General features: G+C 43.9%; 1 protein-coding gene across 1 annotated transcript in view; it reads left to right on the top strand.

Annotated features, from left to right (window-relative positions):
* The first annotated feature begins 280 nt into the window (after nucleotides 1-280).
* LOC126324505 (uncharacterized) overlaps nucleotides 281-20,071 on the top strand; it is a 314,260-nt gene continuing 294,469 nt past the window's right edge. Inside the window, exon 1 of the mRNA XM_049995010.1 lies at nucleotides 281-1,128. Within this exon, the coding sequence (XP_049850967.1) occupies nucleotides 669-1,128 (460 nt within the window). The 5' untranslated portion in view covers nucleotides 281-668. The remainder of the gene's footprint in view (nucleotides 1,129-20,071) is intronic.

Raw genomic sequence — 20,071 nt, 5'->3', positions numbered from 1 at the left:
GGGCGTTAGAATCCAGCGCGCAGTCCGCTGAAGAGTGAAAATTCGTTGTGTAATCGAGTGTGCTGAGCAATACGCGAGGGAGGGGAAGAGACGAAGGTGGGAGGAGGTTATTTAATGTGGCAGTCGCGTCAGGCTACGCTTCCCGCAGCAGTCCCGGCGCCCGGTGTCGCGCAAACAAACAGCTCGGCCGGTGCGGCCGGCGCAGTGGGCGGTGTGTGGCGCGGCGCGGCGCCGCCCGGTTTGGCGCAGTACCAAAGCGGCGGCGCTGCGCTGCTCCACCCGTCTCCGGTCTGCGCGGGGTTATAGCGGCGCCCGCATTTATTTCCGAGCGGAGATGTCGAGACCGCGGGGGGGCCGACACTGTCGCGCAGCAGGTAAGCCGCGGCGGCGGCGACCGCTGTGGCGAAATGTCGCCGCCGAGCGAGCTGTCGCGGCGGCGCGTTATTTCTGGCGCTAATGAGTGAAAGAGAAGGCGGAGGCGGCCGGGGAGGCCTTTATTTCGGCGGGCCGTCGCCGGCGCCAGCATTGTGGCCGCAGTCGCGCGCGGGATGTGCCGTCGGCCGCTGTGAGCGCAGCGCGCGGCGTGACTCGCGAGTGCCGTGGTGGGGGGACAATAGCCGCTGCCTCTGCCGCCACCTGTTGCTGCCGCCGCGGCCAGTAGCGGCGACATGGACCGGCGCGCCTCGGGCAAGCTGAGGAGCTCCCGGCGCGGAGGCGCGCCCGGCGCCGCCTCCGGCCCCCTGGGGGATGGCGAGGCCGCGGGCGCCGCCGACGCCGCCGACGCCGCCCCCAACACCGCCGCCGCCCCCGCCGTCGACGGACGGGGCAGCGAGGCGGAGGCGGACGCCGTGGCCGCCAAGGCCGAGGCGCGCTACCTGCGCGAGCGGCGCATCCTGCTGCTGTGCACCGTTCTCGTCGCCGCCTCCGTCTTCCTGTGGATCGTCGCCATCTCCACCGACCATTGGTTCAACGTGGCCGCGCCGGAGGGCGGCATCTACATCAACGAGACCAAGCGCTACTTCCTGCGCAGCAACTCCGGCCTGTGGCGCATCTGCCGCACTACCTTCACCAACTCCACGGCCGGCCGACCGCCGCCGGAAGCGGGCCAGCAGATCGTCAATATCGTCCGTGAGTACCGCTTCTCTCCACAGTCCCACCACAGCGTAATCTACGTCACACTGACGTAGCGTGTGCTTCGGCGCCAGTGTGTGGTTGTAGTCATCTAGATGTATAATATGCCTGGAAGACATACAGTGCATTTTGAAACGACATCCAATAGAATATCCCGTGTTTCACAAGCTGCGACATCGTCGCGAAAAACCACAGTGACCCGTATACGTAATAAGTTTCCTTTAATTTACGTCTATGGTCACAATCTTTTCTGTTTAACAGATTACCAGTTTCGGTCTTTAATGACCATCATCAGATCAGTCACATAAAAACAAAGTCCTAATGCACTGCAGCCATAGTGGCGTAGTCAACTGTTAAATGCGGAATCAGCACCAGCATCGTCAAATACATATAAATCACATCACATGCACGAGTCATGCTGTCATTAAAACTTTGTTTTTATGAGACAGATCTGATGATGGTCATTAAAGACCGAAACCGGTAATCTGTTAAATACAAAAGATTGTGACCATAGACGTAAATTAAAGGAAACTTATTGAATATCCCATGTTCTGTTAATTTTTGTTTTACGTTGACTTGATTGGTAGGAGGCGCAAGCAGTGTTAACTGTTGTGTTTGCTGTTCTCCTTTGAAGCTCGACAAAACGCCGAATCGCTAAGCTAAGGGGCCCGAGTTCGATTCCCGGTCGGGTCGGAGATTGTTACCGTTAGGGGGCTGCGTGTTCTATTCTCCTTACGTCCCTATCGTTATAACTGACATTACACTATTCAGATGGATAGACCCGCCAGGTTATCCGAGAGCGCTAACGCGCTGCTTCCTGGACTCGGGTAGGCGCACTGGCCCCGGATCGAATCCGCCCGGCGGATTACCGTCGTCGGTCGGTGTGCCGGCCAGCCAGGATGTGGTTATTAGGCGATTTTCCACATCCCACTATGTGAATACCGGGCTGGACCCCACGTTCCGCATCAGTTACACGACTCGCAGACATCTGAACACGCTCGCACTATTCCATTAATTACACTCGACGTAGACAGCAGGGATACACTAATTCTGCCCCAGGGGGTATGGGGTGGCGGCAGGAAGGGCATCCGGCCGCCACTTTCCGCTAACCTTGCCAAATCCGTTCCTAATAACGCCCACCCTGCGTCAGCGTGGGACATGGCACCTGTGAAAGAAAGAAGTAAGAAAGAAAGACACTATTGAGATGGCTGTATGTGCACATCCCAAAAGCCAATAAATTGAAAACAAAATGCTTGATAGAACTATAACATTGTAATGGTGCCGCCTAGGCAGTTGTTTTTCCGTATCCACTTTATTTACTTTTGCACTGTAGGCGCCAGAATGGTGTAACATATCCGATTATTTAGCAGTGGACATATTACGCCCGCAGCACTTGAGAATGACATGTAAGGCCGAAATTGGGGAAACGTGTTGAATAAAGTAAATACGTGTGAACAGTAGCCAAGGTGGAAGCATTGGAATATGGAACAAATACACAGCTGTGGTGTCCCACATGAAGAAAATATCTTAATACGACTGCTGTCATAGTCAGTAGGAAAGTTCGCTTTGCTAAGCCTTACATAAACGTATTCGCAAACAGTGTCTCCAGTCACTTAAAGCTGACATTTTTTTCCATTGTGTGCCATGGTTCAAGGTTCAATTCGCGAAGTCTACGTTCTAGTTTTAATGGTACGTTTGCAAAGCAGCTGTTAAATTTATGAGAGTATTGTGTCAGACATTGTTGAGATTTGATAGAAGAAAACGAACGTAAAGTAACAGGTACGGTGTTACTAAATATGCTAGCCCATGAGTTAGCAACGGTATGCCCGCCGAGTCAAAGCTGCGGATAATAAACGGAGCGTGTAGTTTAAAATGGTTCGTTACTTACCCAGATATTCAACGCCGGTAAACTTTCTGTCGCAACAGGTTCCAGTATGTTTCGCTCCTGATTCACGTTAAGTGCAGCCTGTGAATTATCTGCTCATTAACATAAAAATGTGGAAACAATTCCAGAGGTTTAATTTTTTAAATTCTTTAAGTGTAAAACGCTAGAAATAATGTAAAAGATTGTCTTGTGATGCACTTTAATATTTAGTCTTCCATTTATAGTACTTCATCACAGTAATTTCTTACTTTGGCAGTCGGAAAAACTTCTTGTTCTATTTATTAGTAACAAACTGTGTACGGAGATTCTTAAAACGTCCAATCTAGCGTCAGCAATTACCGAAGTAAAACTGAAAATCTATGCATATCGTGAATCAAGAGCAAATGGAAAATTACAGACTGTAAATGCATTCTTTTTTGATATTTGACTTTTAGATTATTGGAACCCTTACTACGCACGTCACCGACAATCAATATTTTGTATTAGACTTTTCAAAACAATGTAGTTTTTCTCCCCGCCCAGCCTTCCCCCCATTGGTTGCCAGCATGACAATGTCAAACAATCTTATCCTAATCTAGTGCGCTCTTTCTCTCATTGCTTCAGGAAACTGACAGTGACCGCTCATAATATAGAAAGTAATCAGCGTCAGTGGCAATTTCGTTTCCAGGTACATGTAATGTGGTTAATGTGGACATGTTAGGGCAATGAAATTTGTAAAGTTCTGCATGCAGATTTCCGCACATATCGAATAACAGGCGTATTTCTCCGCTCAGGCTATTATTTCGAAAAAGTACTGCTATTAATTCCCACTACTGATTGGTTGAAAACATTAAGTTGTTATTGTCGAAAAATGCATACATACTTACACTTATATAAGACGTCGTCCTTCATACACCGTATAACATCCATGTATCGGAACACATGTGTGTAGTGTCACCATACATTTCTGCCCCACCAATTCACGTATTCAGCAATATATGCGTTTTTCCCCGAACTAGCAAGACTTCTTGTACTTCAGCACGAGTTTGTGCACAGCTGTTCATCGATGCCTGGTGTTATGTTTAAAATGTGGTTTTTGGTTTGTTCGTGGGCCGAAACTACTCACACACATTCCAACTTACTGCCGTCATATGAGAACTGTAATGTCGTAGCGATGGTTATGTTCGTATGAAAACGCAACAATAACCTAAATGTTAACACTGATCAAGGAAAAAGTCTAGATCAGGAATAGTGACTTACGTGTTTCGTACAACAATATTAACTCTCGCCGTGAGGCACGAGGGGACCGAAAGAGGGTGTGTCAGCCGTTGGCTTTACACAGCCGAAGAGAGCAGCTGCCAGGCAACGTGTTTCGAAGCAAGAGTTGAAGGAATAATGTGACGTCCTGTAGTCAGTATACCACAACCTCCCAGAACTTTACACATTCGGAACATACAGTCAGATGTTCGCGGTAGTCAAGATTATAAATTTAATTGCCATTCGTTTCATTCGCAGAAATTTAAGCTATGCTGTTAAATCCCAACTTGAACACTACCTCATAATTCGTCACATATTTAGAAAAAAAACGAAAAATTTTGACAACGATGAAGAAACGAATGATTTAAATTCCGGCGCTAGAAATGTATTGCCTCATTACTCGTCTGTCATTGTTTACGAGACAATATCATGCTTGTGGAGACACGAAACTGACGTATTGCCAACCTATGAGCAGTAGAGAAACTCCACCGTGGCTGGCGTTGGTCCTGATCCAGACTTACCACTGATGAATTACCTGAAAGAAATATTTTATTTCAGAATAACAGCATTAGCGAAACCTGATTTCCTTCACATGAAGTTTGTAAAGGTGTTAGACGTCCGAAAAGTAGCAACTGGTTTAAACGGTTTGAAAATTTCAGCAATATATGTATATAACTCAAAACAAAAACAAAAAAAAGAGAAACAGTTTATGGTGTTTATCTTCTTCCACTGGCACTGTCTGACTTTCGTTGCTACGTACTTACAATGGAAAGGTATAAAAGAAATTATCATAAAGCGGGAGGTCTACCGTATAATCTGCGGTCTGACAAACTTTCTGGGAAAAAGAACTCTGTTTCGTCTACTGCCGTCGTCTTGGGAATTACTTTTGGTGCTAGGAAAACTGCCAGTTTGGACTGAGAGTGAAATTCAATCGTTGCCCAGATGTTTGCGCTGATAAATTAGAAGTTTGGGGGGGACGGCTTTGCTCGCCAAAAGATATAGGCGAAGATTAGACGGTCTTCAATTAAGAGGCCAAGATTGTTTATCGATTCAGACTAAAGCTTCCATCTCACAGTGACACAAGAAAATGAGGGCGGCTACTAAGCAGCTGACACTTTCCTCCGATGTTCCAGATTAGTTCATATCATAACATGACATAACTGCCAAGCTATCTCCACTGTACCCGTGAATAATGATCGTATCGTCGGAGCATTAACTCGTCCGTTCGTTCGTATGAGTATTTCAGGTCAAAGGTTATTTCAGTCAACGATAAAAACACCATTCCCAACCGAAAATAATATTTTATTTGATTATTTGACTGGTATTCAGCACCTGCTCAAGACATCTCACTATCGAAATTTTGTCTGTTGTTTTTTCTCGAAACTAGTCTTTGGACATGAATCATACTCTATCTTTGTTTGAACAAGTAATATTCTTAAATACGCATTAAGCCCCGAACAGAAACCAGACCATATTTTCCAGTACTGTCACGGAAAACCCAGGCGCTTAATGTGCATTTGACGGAACAGGTACACATTTACTACAGGTTGCCCTCCTATCTCTTCTCCAATCAGAACACTCGAAACTAACAAAATTTTGTTTTAAAAAATAAGGCAAATTTTCTAATAGTACGTGAAAACTAAAAGGATTAGTTATTTCGATCTGTAGCAGATACACTAAGGAGGGAAGCGCTCTAATCGTGTATGTCCAGCTGGGATGACGCCACGTGTTAACTCAGCAGAATTTCACGTTCATTTATTTTCTACTTCCACTGTATGGTAGCAATATTCACAAATAAATCTGACTATAATGTAATCCGAAAATTAAGTTAATCCCGGCAAGAAAAATATATTTCGAAGTGCAGTTTCAATGTCGCGAAAGAAAATTAATGGCTGTAAATTGATTTGACAATTGATCCCACAGGATAGAATTATAAAGCATCACACACTATAAGGTCGACTGAGATCCTTATCATGATTTTCGTTCCAATTACTGCAGATCATTCAGTTATTGTTGTTGATCTTTGATTTAATGACTGACACAATTAAGTTCAATAGACGTCATTTATTCATGCGTAAACTATGCAGTCATAGTACCTTTTCATGTGCAGTTGTAAGCTTGACCAATCGAGAGACAGAGGGATTATGATATACGAATAACATTTAATTTTCCATTAATTGTTCTAGCGAGTCGAAAAGAATAGCGCACGGAACCCTAAATTTCTGTGCATGTAGAGTGTGTATTTCGGCTCACACCAGCAGAGATAAAAACTGGGTGAAAAAAGTGCTCGCAACTTTATCCATTATACACCATATCCAGTTCGCGTGGGGTCAAATTGCTGTTCTTACGGTGGTTCAAATGGTTCTGAGCACTATGGGACTTAACAGCAGAGGTCATCAGTCCCCTAGAACTTAGAACTACTTAAACCTAATTAACCTAAGGACATCACACACATTCATACCCGAGGCAGGATTTGAACCTGCGACCGTAGCTGTCGCGTGGTTCCATACTGAAGCGTCTAGAACCGCTTGGCCACTCCGGCACGCAAAAAATAAAAACATTGAAGAGATTGAACAAAGTGATTAGCGTTCGTATTTTCTCACTATGACGATACGTATCTAAACCTCTGTGCTAATTTTCTCACTTTTACACGTCTCAGTGTAACGTGAAGATGAAAAAGCGATTTAAAGTGTTATACAGTTACTGTTAATACAGGTGTCCCTCTCCAAATCAACGGATCTGTCTTGAATATAGGCTCCTTGTTAAGATCTGTCTGTGTGATTTGTTTCTAAACCGTTACGATTACATCACCATAGTGTGGGCAGCTAAAAGAACGCGGCAAACAAACTGGCGACGCTACACTTTCCCGGCCCAATCCTTTAGATATATGATCCAAATGAACATGAACTGTGGACATATGTGACTGTAATAGCATAAGCAATGACAACGTTGAAGCACCTGAATGCTATTAACTGTGTCTGAGGCAATGAGTAGTTTATGTTGCTACCATAAAGGAAGAGTTTTACGATACGACTGCTCGGTGATCTTTATTTTGTCGATGTTCGTTCTTTACATTTCTTTTCCTCTACAAAGGTCAAAACTTGCTCACCGAAACTAAGTCTCCCGGCGATTAAACTGCCGCGGTCATTCCGCATTAATTCACTCCGTTCGGAAACTCCAACGTGCTTGAAGCATATAGCTGATTCCAGTAAGCTGTACAAAGATATAAGATCCTCTGGTGTATTTATGCGATTTGTAATAAATTTGAGTACTAGTTTCCAGTCCTTGCATTCCGTAACAAATTTCTATTCATGCCGTACCCCGTACGCAACTCCGTCGTCTATGGACAGAGTTGGAAATTTGATCCACCAGGTCATTATATATACGAGAAGGTAGGTTAAATTGGGTACCCTACAGGAAATTGGATTTTCACCAAAACGTGATTACTCATAACTGCTTACACAATTTAAATTTATATGTTATAAGGTATCACACCGAAGATTTTTAAGTGACGAAGAAAATAAATTATTTGAAGAACATGCATTTTCCCAAGGCTTATATAGTGACTACCACTCCCTACTAGGTGGGGTAATGTGTGCAGCACCATTGTGACAGGATTCCATGTGTGTTTTGATATCTGGATATATTTTTTAGATGTCTTGACATCTCAGTATCTGAAACAATACCATTCTGGTGCAAAGGACCGTTTTCAGTCGTATTATTATCTCAAGCCAATAAAATAGAACATACACACTTTAAAAGAATATGAACTCATCAGTTCAATATCGTCGCGCAGAGATTGACTGACAGACGATACATTTGTGTGTAATAGGGTTTTAGACGTCTGTCTCATCTGTAGCATTCTGCGTAATACACTGAAGTGACAAAATCGTACTCGGGTAATCTCTTTGGCCACTTTTCGAGATCGCACGCCATGTCGACATTAGAGGTTCGCTGATGAAACCCTGAAGCTGAAAGAAACAATAAGGAACTACATCTGTAATCTAAAACAAGTTGATTAAACATTGGTATTGTAAAATCGTATTACACTATTTTTAAGTGAGCTAACACGAATGAAATAAATTACTTACCTTGCATCAGGCAAGTGAAAATTCTGAAATTTTGTACTACAAATAAAGTACTCCACAACGTCATAACAGTAATGATAGAATATATTAGAACCGGTCTAGCTACTTCTTGGCGCCCAGAAGCACTACTCAGGGCAAAAAATACATCACGCAATGCCCAATTTTCCCACTATGGTCACAACATATTATTCCACATAGAGCAGTACCTGTTAAGACCTTTTCTTAGATAAGAAGGACTTCGTTTTGTGGTATTTTCCTTGAGAACACAGGGTACTTCTGAATGATGAAAAAAAATCGAATTTTTTTTCTTATTGCCTTATTAAATTCTATAGTGTTTCCTGATTGTATTGATATATACTTTATTCGGTTTAGAATGAAAAACGATTACTATATACGAAATTTTAGAGTCGCAGTCACGAATTCTGCCATGCTACCATTATTTAAATTATGAAAGATATTTAGTATTCGCAAAACAACTGTAAAGTTTTCTTCCAGCTTTTATATTTGGGATATGTTGTATATTTTTAACATTGCTGATTTCCAGCATTCGTAAAATGCTACTGTTTATTTACGCTTTGGTGAAGTGTTTTGTTCATTCCCTATTGAAATATTATTGCCTAAGTGCCAGAGATTTTTTTGTTCATATATTCCTTAGCGTGCAATAAATACTAATAACGCCAGGGAATCTCTACCACATCATTGTTTACATTTTGCAACTTTCATCATCTGTGAAGATCCTTCGATAATCAATAACTGATTGTGAAATTATATCAAAATAACCTCCAGAAGTATACACATAATTATGAATTAAATGCAGAATTATATTGGGAGACGGATATTTCTTTCAAGCAACTATATATTCTTTTACGTAAAATGTATTTATGTCCCTCATAACCTCAGACAACAAAAATAATTTAATAATTATTTCTGCTGAAATATGAAGTATGTGAACATAAATATAATTAATTTATATTCACCAATGAAGTAATAAGTACTAAAAAGAATGCCCAGAGGAAGCTTGAAAATGAAATTTATCAGATGAAGGGTCTGCTTTGGTAATGTTACGTATGAGGCAGAATTAATATGACAATTTCCGGCAAGTTGTGCTTTTCAGCATTTAGGTACACACATCTCCTTAAGCTTACAAAGCATTTATATAATTTTTTCTATAACTGTCTGTACCAATCTAATAGACCTCAACTTTATTGCAGATTCAGCTAGATTATACAGGAATAAAATTTTTAATTAGGAGAAACATTCGAAAATTAAAATATAAGATATAATAATGTTTTCTAGTTAATACTCTTAGTGCGCAGAATTAAATATGTCTAGTATCCCAGGTAACATATCATACATAATTGGTAAAAATTTGGGCTCCTTTCGTGTGTGTTATTGGAGAAGGCATAAGTGGTCCCTAAATTTGAAGAAGTATTTTACAAAATCTGACGTAATCACTTTTTTATTATCTTTTTGTAACAATCAGTATGTCCTAAATTGTAGAAATTAATGGAAATTGTTTAGAAAGTATTCTGCATTAACTATGACAAACTACACTCCTGGAAATGGAAAAAAGAACACATTGACACCGGTGTGTCAGACCCACCATACTTGCTCCGGACACTGCGAGAGGGCTGTACAAGCAATGATCACGCACGGCACAGCGGACACACCAGGAACCGCGGTGTTGGCCGTCGAATGGCGCTAGCTGCGCAGCATTTGTGCACCGCCGCCGTCAGTGTCAGCCAGTTTGCCGTGGCATACGGAGCTCCATCGCAGTCTTTAACACTGGTAGCATGCCGCGACAGCGTGGACGTGAACCGTATGTGCAGTTGACGGACTTTGAGCGAGGGCGTATAGTGGGCATGCGGGAGGCCGGGTGGATGTACCGCCGAATTGCTCAACACGTGGGGCGTGAGGTCTCCACAGTACATCGATGTTGTCGCCAGTGGTCGGCGGAAGGTGCACGTGCCCGTCGACCTGGGTCCGGACCGCAGCGACGCACGGATGCACGCAAAGACCGTAGGATCCTACGCAGTGCCGTAGGAGACCGCACCGCCACTTCCCAGCAAATTAGGGACACTGTTGCTCCTGGGGTATCGGCGAGGACCATTCGCAACCGTCTCCATGAAGCTGGGCTACGGTCCCGCACACTGTTAGGCCGTCTTCCGCTCACGCCCCAACATCGTGCAGCCCGCCTCCAGTGGTGTCGCGACAGGCGTGAATGGAGGGACGAATGGAGACGTGTCGTCTTCAGCGATGAGAGTCGCTTCTGCCTTGGTGCCAATGATGGTCGTATGCGTGTTTGGCGCCGTGCAGGTGAGCGCCACAATCAGGACTGCATACGACCGAGGCACACAGGGCCAACACCCGGCATCATGGTGTGGGGAGCGATCTCCTACACTGGCCGTACACCTCTGGTGATCGTCGAGGGGACACTGAATAGTGCACGGTACATCCAAACCGTCATCGAACCCATCGTTCTACCATTCCTAGACCGGCAAGGGAACTTGCTGTTCCAACAGGACAATGCACGTCCGCATGTATCCCGTGCCACCCAACGTGCTCTAGAAGGTGTAAGTCAACTACCATGGCCAGCAAGATCTCTGGATCTGTCCCCCATTGAGGATGTTTGGGACTGGATGAAGCGTCGTCTCACGCGGTCTGCACGTCCAGCACGAACGCTGGTCCAACTGAGGCGCCAGGTGGAAATGGCATGGCAAGCCGTTCCACAGGACTACATCCAGCATCTCTACGATCGTCTCCATGGGAGAATAGCAGCCTGCATTGCTGCGAAAGGTGGATATACACTGTACTAGTGCCGACATTGTGCATGCTCTGTCGCCTGTGTCTATGTGCCTGTGGTTCTGTCAGTGTGATCATGTGATGTATCTGACCCCAGGAATGTGTCAATAAAGTTTCCCCTTCCTGGGACTATGAATTCACGGTGTTCTTATTTCAATTTCCAGGAGTGTACAAAACTGATCAACCATATGCAAAAGAAACAGCGCATTGAAAGAAAACGTCCTGATTTTCACGAAGTATGGAGGTATACAAGTACCCTGCGTCTTTTACCGTTCTGTAAATTGTAGCACAGACTTTGCTGGTTTGGCCTCGGGAAACAATCGCTATGGCGGCGTGCAATGTTTAACTTTCGTAGTTTGGTTGGTATACAAGCAGTGAACAACGATATCCTGATGAATGCAACTGCACTAACGGGAAATAATCGCAGCACCAAAAAAATAAGTAAAGCAGAGCAATGAAATTCCAGGAATACATTTGTCTAGATAATATTAAGTGATTAAAATTGCAAGATCACGGGTTGATGTAAGCTCGAGGTAAGTCATTGCAACTGCGAAATACTACTACATCAATAACTGGTGTATCCACCATAATGTAGAATGCAAGCATGCAGACATGCATGTTTTGTGTTGTACAGGTTCTGGATGTCATTTTGTGGGATGGAGTTCCATGGCTGTAGCACTTGTTTGGTCAATACAGGGACGATTAATGCTGTTTGTGGATGAGGCTGGAGATGTCGCCCGATGATGTCCCATATGTGCTCTACTGGAAACAGGTCTGATGATCGAGCAGGCCAAGAGAAAATGTTGACACTTTGTAGAGCAAGTTTTTGTATGTCCATCCTTGTGCCAAGGTGGCCGAGGGACTACGGCCATTCACTATCCATTCACTATTATAATAAAATGGAACGCCTACAGCAGTCCTTATGTTGTCATGGTGCACTGAAGCGCCGAAGCTGGTAGCTACACAATAAATGACATCATAAGGACGGCTGTAGGTGTTTCATTCTCTCACAGCTCTGTAGAGCATGTTGGGATACTACAGCGGTATGTGGGCGAGCGTTACACTGTTGGAAAACACCACCTTCAATGCTTGAGTAATGTGGTTACGATTTTACTTGATCACGGCTAGTAAGAAAACTACCGTAGTCCATATTTTTTTATAATAGTCTTCGGCAGCCTAAGGTAGAACTCCTTGTGTAAATGTGTTAAGTTATGTGTTGCTCGACCTAGAGCCTTTTCCTCTATTTCGAGGCTGTAACCAGTAAGGCTGACAGCTACCATTTCGAAAGAAGTGGTATCGCCGTTTCGGATGCAATCTCCCGCCCCCCTTCCCCTTTGCTCCTCAAAAGAAAAGGAAAAAAAAAGGAACAGAATACAGAGTGTCGGAAGTTCCACGCGGCGTTTCGCGCATGATTCTGTAGTATACAGAGAAGTTCCAGCATTAGAAAATTGCAGCGAAATGCAGGAAGATCTGCAGCAGATAGGCACCTGGTGCAGGAAGTGGCAACTGACCCTTAACATAGACAAATTTAATGTATTGCGAATACATAGAAAGAAGGATGCTTTATTATATGATTGTATGATAGCAGAAAAAACACTGGTAGCAGTTACTTCTGTAAAATATCTGGGAGTATGCATACGGAACGATTTGAAGTGGAATGATCATATTAAATTAATTGTTAATAAGGCGGGTGCCAGCTTGAGATTCACTGGGAGAGTCCTTAGAAAATGTAGTCCATCAAAGGAGGTGGCTTACAAAAGACTCTTTCGACCTATACTTGAGTATTGCTCATCAGTGTGGGATCCGAACCAGGTCGGGTTGACAGAGGAGATAGAGAAGATGCAAAGAAGAGCGGCGCGTTTCGTTACAGGGTTATTTGGTAAGCGTGATAGCGTTACGGAGATGTTTAGCAAACTCAAATGGTTCAAATTGCTCTGAGCAATATGCGACGTAACTTCTGAGGTCATCAGTCGCCTAGAACTTAGAACTGATTAAAGCTAACTAACCTCAGGACATCACACACATCCATGCCCGAGGCAGGATTCGAACCTACGATCGTAGCGGTCGCTCGGTTCCAGACTGTAGCGCCTCGAACCGCACAGCCACTCCGACGGCTTAGCAAACTCAAGTTGCAGACTCTGCAAGAGAAGCGCTCTGTATCGCGGTGTAGCTTGCTGTCCAAGTTTCGAGAGGGTGCGTTTCTGGATGAGGTATCAAATATTTTGCTTCCCTCTACTTATACGTCCCGAGGAGATCATGAATGTAAAATTAGGGAGATTTGAGCGCGCACGGAGGCTTTCCGGCATTCGTTCTTTCAAAGAACCATACGCGACTGGAACAGGAAAGGGAGGTAATGACAGTGGCACGTGAAGTGCCCTCCGCCACACACCGTTTGTTGGCTTGCGGAGTACAAATGTAGATGTAGATTTAGCTGCTGAGTTGACTGGCCCAAAGTGAAACTCAGTGCCTCGCATGTGAAATCAGGCTTAGTTTTCAATGAGAAGCGACTTCTATCTGACTTCTATCTGACTACATCTGGCACCTGGACGGGCAGCCGTGTGGAAGGGCCGTCAGGTAGCAGGCCTAGTGAAGTGGCGCAGGGGAGACGCTGGACGGTGGGAAATGAGGCGTGTGCTTGGGGGTGACGGCGCGTGGCAGCCGTACAGGTGGGACAGGCAGCCAGCGCTGGCGCTCTCGTCACCGCAGGCGCCGCGGCGCGTCTCGGAAGCGCCTGCTGGCGCCATTGAGGGCGACACGCGGTTGCTGGCGCGTGCCAAGAGCCCGGCCGGCCGGGGCCGCGCAGAGAGCGGCGGGCTGGCCGCTTATCTCCTTCATTAATCGCCGCGGCGACACGCCGCTCCGCGCCTCCCGCCTGGCACGGCTGAAGCTGCCACTACTCGCCTCAGATTTACTGGCCTCCAGCAGCGCCCACGACACTCCTCCCTGTAATTTGCGGGTCTGCGATTCCAGCTAGAGTTTTCAAACTACCGTACGCTACCGTAGACTATCACAAGCGAGCCTACACCACAAGCAGTTATCCTAGTAGCTTTGGTCAGATAAGGACGTACCTGCGTTACCTGTACGTTAGGTGTGCTGCATAGCTATCAGGCGTTAACCTCAAAACGATCGCTTTCGCTACAAATGCAGTCAGTGAACTCTTTAAACTGAGCAATGATGTTCAAAAGTGGTTCAAATGGCTCTGAGCACTATGGTACTTAACATCTATGGTCATCAGTCCTCTAGAACTTAGAATTACTTAAACCTAACTAACCTAAGGACATCACACAACACCCAGTCATCACGAGGCAGAGAAAATCCCTGATCCCGCCGGGAATCGAACCCGAGAACCCGGGCGCTGGAAGCGAGAACGCTACCGCACGACCACGAGCTGCGGACTGAGCAATGATGTATAAAGAGCCGGGTAACCTGAGGTACATTTTTATTCTATGTATTTATCTTCCTGTCTGTTACTTAAATAACAGTATTTGATACAGATTTGAAACAGTCAGTGTTAAAATCAGATTTTATTTGAAAATTATTGATTTGTAAGAAGAAACAGGGATGTTGTACGAAAAGAAAACAATATAGACTTATCATATAGCGCTAGAAAACGCAATTTTCTCAACAGAAAGGTAAAATAAAAAAGGGAGCAAAACAAAAATGTATCAAACATCTGTTAAATACGTCGTGCTACCTATATAACATGTTTCTGATATTCATAAATAACTTTCGCATCTATTGAGTACCAAATGACTAAAAGTAATTTTTTTGGTTACGTAAAAACGCAGTAGTTCCACATCAACAAATTTTTATTATTTATAAAATGCAATTTATATTATATAAGGATGCAAAATACACAATGGACTGACACTGAATGATGTGCAGTTCTACCGAATCATAGTTTTGGTAGAGTGCAACTCCAGTGCTAGCATAATCACAATGTTAAGCCTGATTTTAAAGCATATTAGTCCACAAACGGTAGTCATAGACTTTCATTAATCCCTCGGAAGGTATAGATGCACAATGAATTATAGGACAGCTTTATCAGGCACATTACAAAGACTGCAATGTGAGCCATATTACCGAAGCTCCTCGCCCAGGCCCTGAAGGGCCAAGGGATGTAGACCAGCGCCGTGACGTCCTCTGACTTTCGGCTCAGGCAGACGCGATATGGTGGGAAAGTGCTCTGTACGCGCCTCCCCCCGGCCGTGCTGCCAACTTACAACAGCTTAAGACAACTTCGAACAACTGCTTCTCAATCAAGTAGCTCCTCATCTGGTATCACGATGTAGAGTGCACTCTGAACCAGTCATCTCACGAAGGTAAAATCCTTGGCAGCATCCAAAATCGAATCCTGTCGTCCACTTGGTAGCCATCGACACTGACCACTCAGCTACGCGGGCGGACTTATTAATACAAGGGAGAATTGAAAAGAAAGTTGATGAAAATACTGAGGAAGACTATTTCGGGTTCAGAAAGGATAAAGGAACACGTGATGCCATAAGTCAGGCGTGGGCCTGATTCACACACTTAGGTTCGCGGACCGCCTCGTCACGTGACATGACAGCAGCGTTCCTAGTGCATACGGTCGAAACTATACCGTCCGTAACGTTAATTTTTATGGGGTAACACATCAATACGAATGGCATGCCTTACCCGACACACAAAGGCACGCCAGCAAATTATGCCTCTAATCACAGGCTTTTGAGAGTACACTCATTTTATGTCCACCCAGAAAACAGTGACACTCATACCACTGAGAAGAAAGCGAAAAACGGGAAAATCCGACATCAAGTAAATTTAACGTGGCGGACGCTCTTCTCAAAGTATATGTCGGTAAGCTTGTCGCTCTCCTTACAGTGACTGACTGCCCCACGGTGCCCGAGGTGCTCTGTACTCAGACACCCGTGCCAACTTTCCTAGCTGCAGATAAATGCGGCTATGTCCAACAAGTCACCACCAACTTCTGCCATGTAATTAATCAGCTAGAAAAGCGTCGGCCTTGTGGCCAGACGCTCAGTCAGCACACAGCTGTGCTTCAGGTGGCTGAAGAATACAGTTCTGATTGCATCCTACCGGATTTGCATTTATGCTTAATCATCCTCTCTTCCGAAACAAATTAAAACAGCAGTAGATCCTATAACTCTCCATAATAGTCAATGAATACTTCATCCGATGTTATGCACTAGGTGCTTACCTTCAAGGAGCAGAGATAAACTACAACAGCGTATCAAAATAGACATCGTTCAACAGCACAGTAATGTCTAAGGTAAATTTGTAGCCTAGTTTCGGTTACTCGATTTCAGATTCTTAATATTCGAATAATTATAGAGAAAAGTATATAGATACGTACTCAGTTATTAGTGAGATTGTTGAAACCTATCAAGAATAGATCGAATGGATACATATTCTGAAGACATGTACAACAGTGAAGCAGCGGTCAGTGATAAGGGTTGTAGAAATGTGACCTACATGTAATCTCTGTGGCGTCTTCTCTTGTGCGCTCAGATTTGGCTTGTGAATAACCGATAAACTAAGACGAAACGGGTAGACCTGTGTTCTGTAACAACTGATAAAGGTAACTGCTTCTTCTCATGCCTGAAACACCTCCTATATCTCCCGCAAAATCGTAACCCACGCCCTCTATATCACACACCCTAGGGGACTCTGGCTAGCTGACTCAAACCTATCAACAACATCCCATCTTCCTCTTAACTAAACCACTTCTATTCTAAATGAAACATCCATCCCACTCTTCTCCTGGATGACTGCAACCATACCTTTCTTCTAAAACACACACACACACACACACTCACACACACAATTCGTATCTTGATACTTCCCAATATTCATCACACACCTTTTCTTATATAGCTTCCTATCAAATGCCCATAGGTTCTCCATCCAAGAAAGGAGCTCAGACCGCTGTCGTCTCTACATATTACAAGAGCACATACATTACCAACATTTACGTGCTGTAGATCATATGCCAGTAGCCCAACCCCGAATTCCTTAAAGTGTCTAAGTGCCATGTATAAAACAGCCTCAAACGTCTGATTACTTTCCAAATGTGTCAGTGTGTTAAATATTTGACGTTAAGCATTTAATATCTCAATACACGAAAACGCATAACCGTTATTATGTTGGTTATATTAGTTTCGGGTTATTAACCCAAAGACTAATGAAAAATTCATGCTAAAATTACTAAAATCTGGGTAATTTGCGCTTTGTTCGAATGTTTGAAGCCATATCTCCTGTACTGTGATTAGTTCAATAATATACTTTTGCAGGTACATTCAGTGATACATGTGGCTACTGCATGCTAAATGTGGTGCGAATGGAATTTGAAATCTTAGTGGGCGCCCCAGGATATGGCAACAACTTAACGGCTGGGAGGAAGGTGCAATCTGCGTTAACGGAAGACCATTTCTTGCTTCACAGTAGTTGGTAATCCTCTATTTTAATAGGATATGAACATGAATAACGTTGTGGCTGGCAGGAGAGCCAACCGTGTTAGTAAAGGAGGCCGAAATGCACGCGTTTTAGCTCACTCAGGCTGGCGCGAGGAGGGAAGGACTATACTGACGTGAGGTCTGGAACATGACAGGGAATTAGAATTCAGAAAGCGGACGTAATTAGTTTGATACTTAACTTTAATCCATTAATGATCAACGTCGCACTTGACGGTACATGATTCACAATATCAATCTCAGTAGTAACTGAATATGGCGCCTTGCTGGGTCGTAGCAAATGACGTAGCTGAAGGCTATGCTAAACTGTCGTCTCTGCAAATGAGAGCCAGTGAACCATCGCTAGCAAAGTCGGCTGTACAACTGGAGCGAGAGCTAGGAAGTCTCTCTAGACCTGCCGTGTGGCGGCGCTCGGTCTGCAATCACTGATAATGGCGACACGCGGGTCCGACGTATACTACCCGACCGCGGCCGATTTAAAGGCTACCACCTAGCAAGTGTGGTGTCTGGCGGTGACACCACAAATAACATATGAGTAAATAGTAACTGTCAAATAGATTTTAGGACGACGAACCAAAAAGACCAAACCTACAGTAATTTTTTAGGACAAATAATACCTCATTAAAATAACAAATTTACCATTTATAAAGATACAGCTGGTAAGCCCTTTAGGCATCTGTAAGATTTCCACAAGATATATAATATGCAACGAGATATACAATATGCAACGAGATATAAAATATGCAACAGTTCATTGTTGTTGTTGTTGTTGTGGTGGTCCTCAGTCCAGAGACTGGTTTTATGCAGTTTTCCATACTACTTTTTACTCTCTTCTTGTCTAAGCTATTTATCATCCATGTTTCACTAACACACATAGCTACATTCCATACAAATACTTTCAGAAACGACTTCCGGATACTTACATCTGTACTCGATGGTAACACATTTCTGTTCTTCAGATGTGCTTTTCTTGCCATTGCCAGTCTATATTTTATATGCTCTCGACTTCGACCATCATCAGTTGTTTTTCTTCCCAGATAACAAAACTCATCTACTACTTTAAGTGTCTTATTTCCTAATCTAATTCTCTCAGCATCACCTGATTTAATTTGTCTTCATTCCGTTATTCCCTTTTTGCTTTTGATGATGTTCATCTTATATCTTTCTTTTAAGACTATCCATTCCATTCAACTTCTCTTCCAGGTCCTTTTCTATCTGACAGAATTACAATGTCGTCGGCAAACCTCAAAATGTTTATTTCTTCTCCATGGATTTTAACTCCTACTCCAATTTTTTTTGTTTCCTGTACTGCTTGCTCAATATACTTATTGAATAACTTCGGGGATAGGCTACAACCCTATCTCACTACCCTCGTAATCGCTGCTTCCATTTTGTGCCCCTCGACTCTTATAACTGCCATTTGGTTCCTGTACAATTTGTAAACAGCCTTTCACTCCCTGTATTTTACCCCTGCCACCTTCAGAATTTGAAAAGAAGTATTCCAGTGAACATTGCCAAATGATTTCTCTAAGTCTAAAAAATGCCAGAAACGTAGGTTTGTCTTTCCTTAACCCATGTTCGAAACCATGTCGTAGGTCACTATTGCCTTGCGTCTTCCAACATCTCTACGGAATCCAAATTGATCTTCCCCGAGACCGGCTTCTACCAGTTTTTCCATTCGTCTGTAAAGAACTCGTGTTATTATTTTGCAGCAGTGACTTATTAAAATTATTAAACAGCAGTAAAACAATAAATTCCTTCTTTTAATAGAAGTGCTGGATCTCACCGAGACCTTCAAACGCGAACATAGAAAACGAGCCCACGTTTATCGGGCCGCTGGCGTTTGCTTGTCACGACCATGGCTGATGTTACAATTCATACAAATGTCGGGCAAACAAGGACATTGCCACCTTAAAGGACAGGCTCGATATTCGACCTGAGCAGTCACTAATATAAGCATTAGAACATATTATAATGAAAATAATTTTACGCCCAAGCAATAATGACAAAAATCACTGAAACGCTGAACAAATGCAATAAAAGGAAAACAGTTTTAATATACTCAAATATATTAAGCATAAGTGGAGCCTACGCAGAGAAGGGGAGGATAAATGTAGTAGCTTGACTACGGAGTGATGGGGAATTGCGGGCAAACCATTCTGACGGGAGCAAGTCCAGCACCGGAGCGTAGGTGCCGAAATCCACAATAGAAGTTGTTGTTGTTGTTGTCTTCAGTCCTGAGACTGGTTTGATGCGGCTCTCCATGCTACTCTATCCTGTGCAAGCTTCTTCATTTCCCAGTACCTACTGCAACCTACATCCTTTTGAATCTTCTTAGTGTATTCATCTCTTCATGTCCCTCTACGATTTTTACCCTCCACGCTGCCCTCCAATACTAAATTGGTGATCCCTTCATGCCTCAGAACATGTCCTACCAACCGATCCCTTCTTCTGGTCAA

Source organism: Schistocerca gregaria, chromosome 2 (assembly GCF_023897955.1).
Source record: "Schistocerca gregaria isolate iqSchGreg1 chromosome 2, iqSchGreg1.2, whole genome shotgun sequence".
In the NCBI taxonomy this organism is placed as follows: Eukaryota; Metazoa; Arthropoda; class Insecta; order Orthoptera; family Acrididae; genus Schistocerca; species Schistocerca gregaria.
The sequence above is the reverse complement of the archived record's forward strand: the minus strand, read 5'-3'. Positions and strand labels throughout refer to the sequence as shown.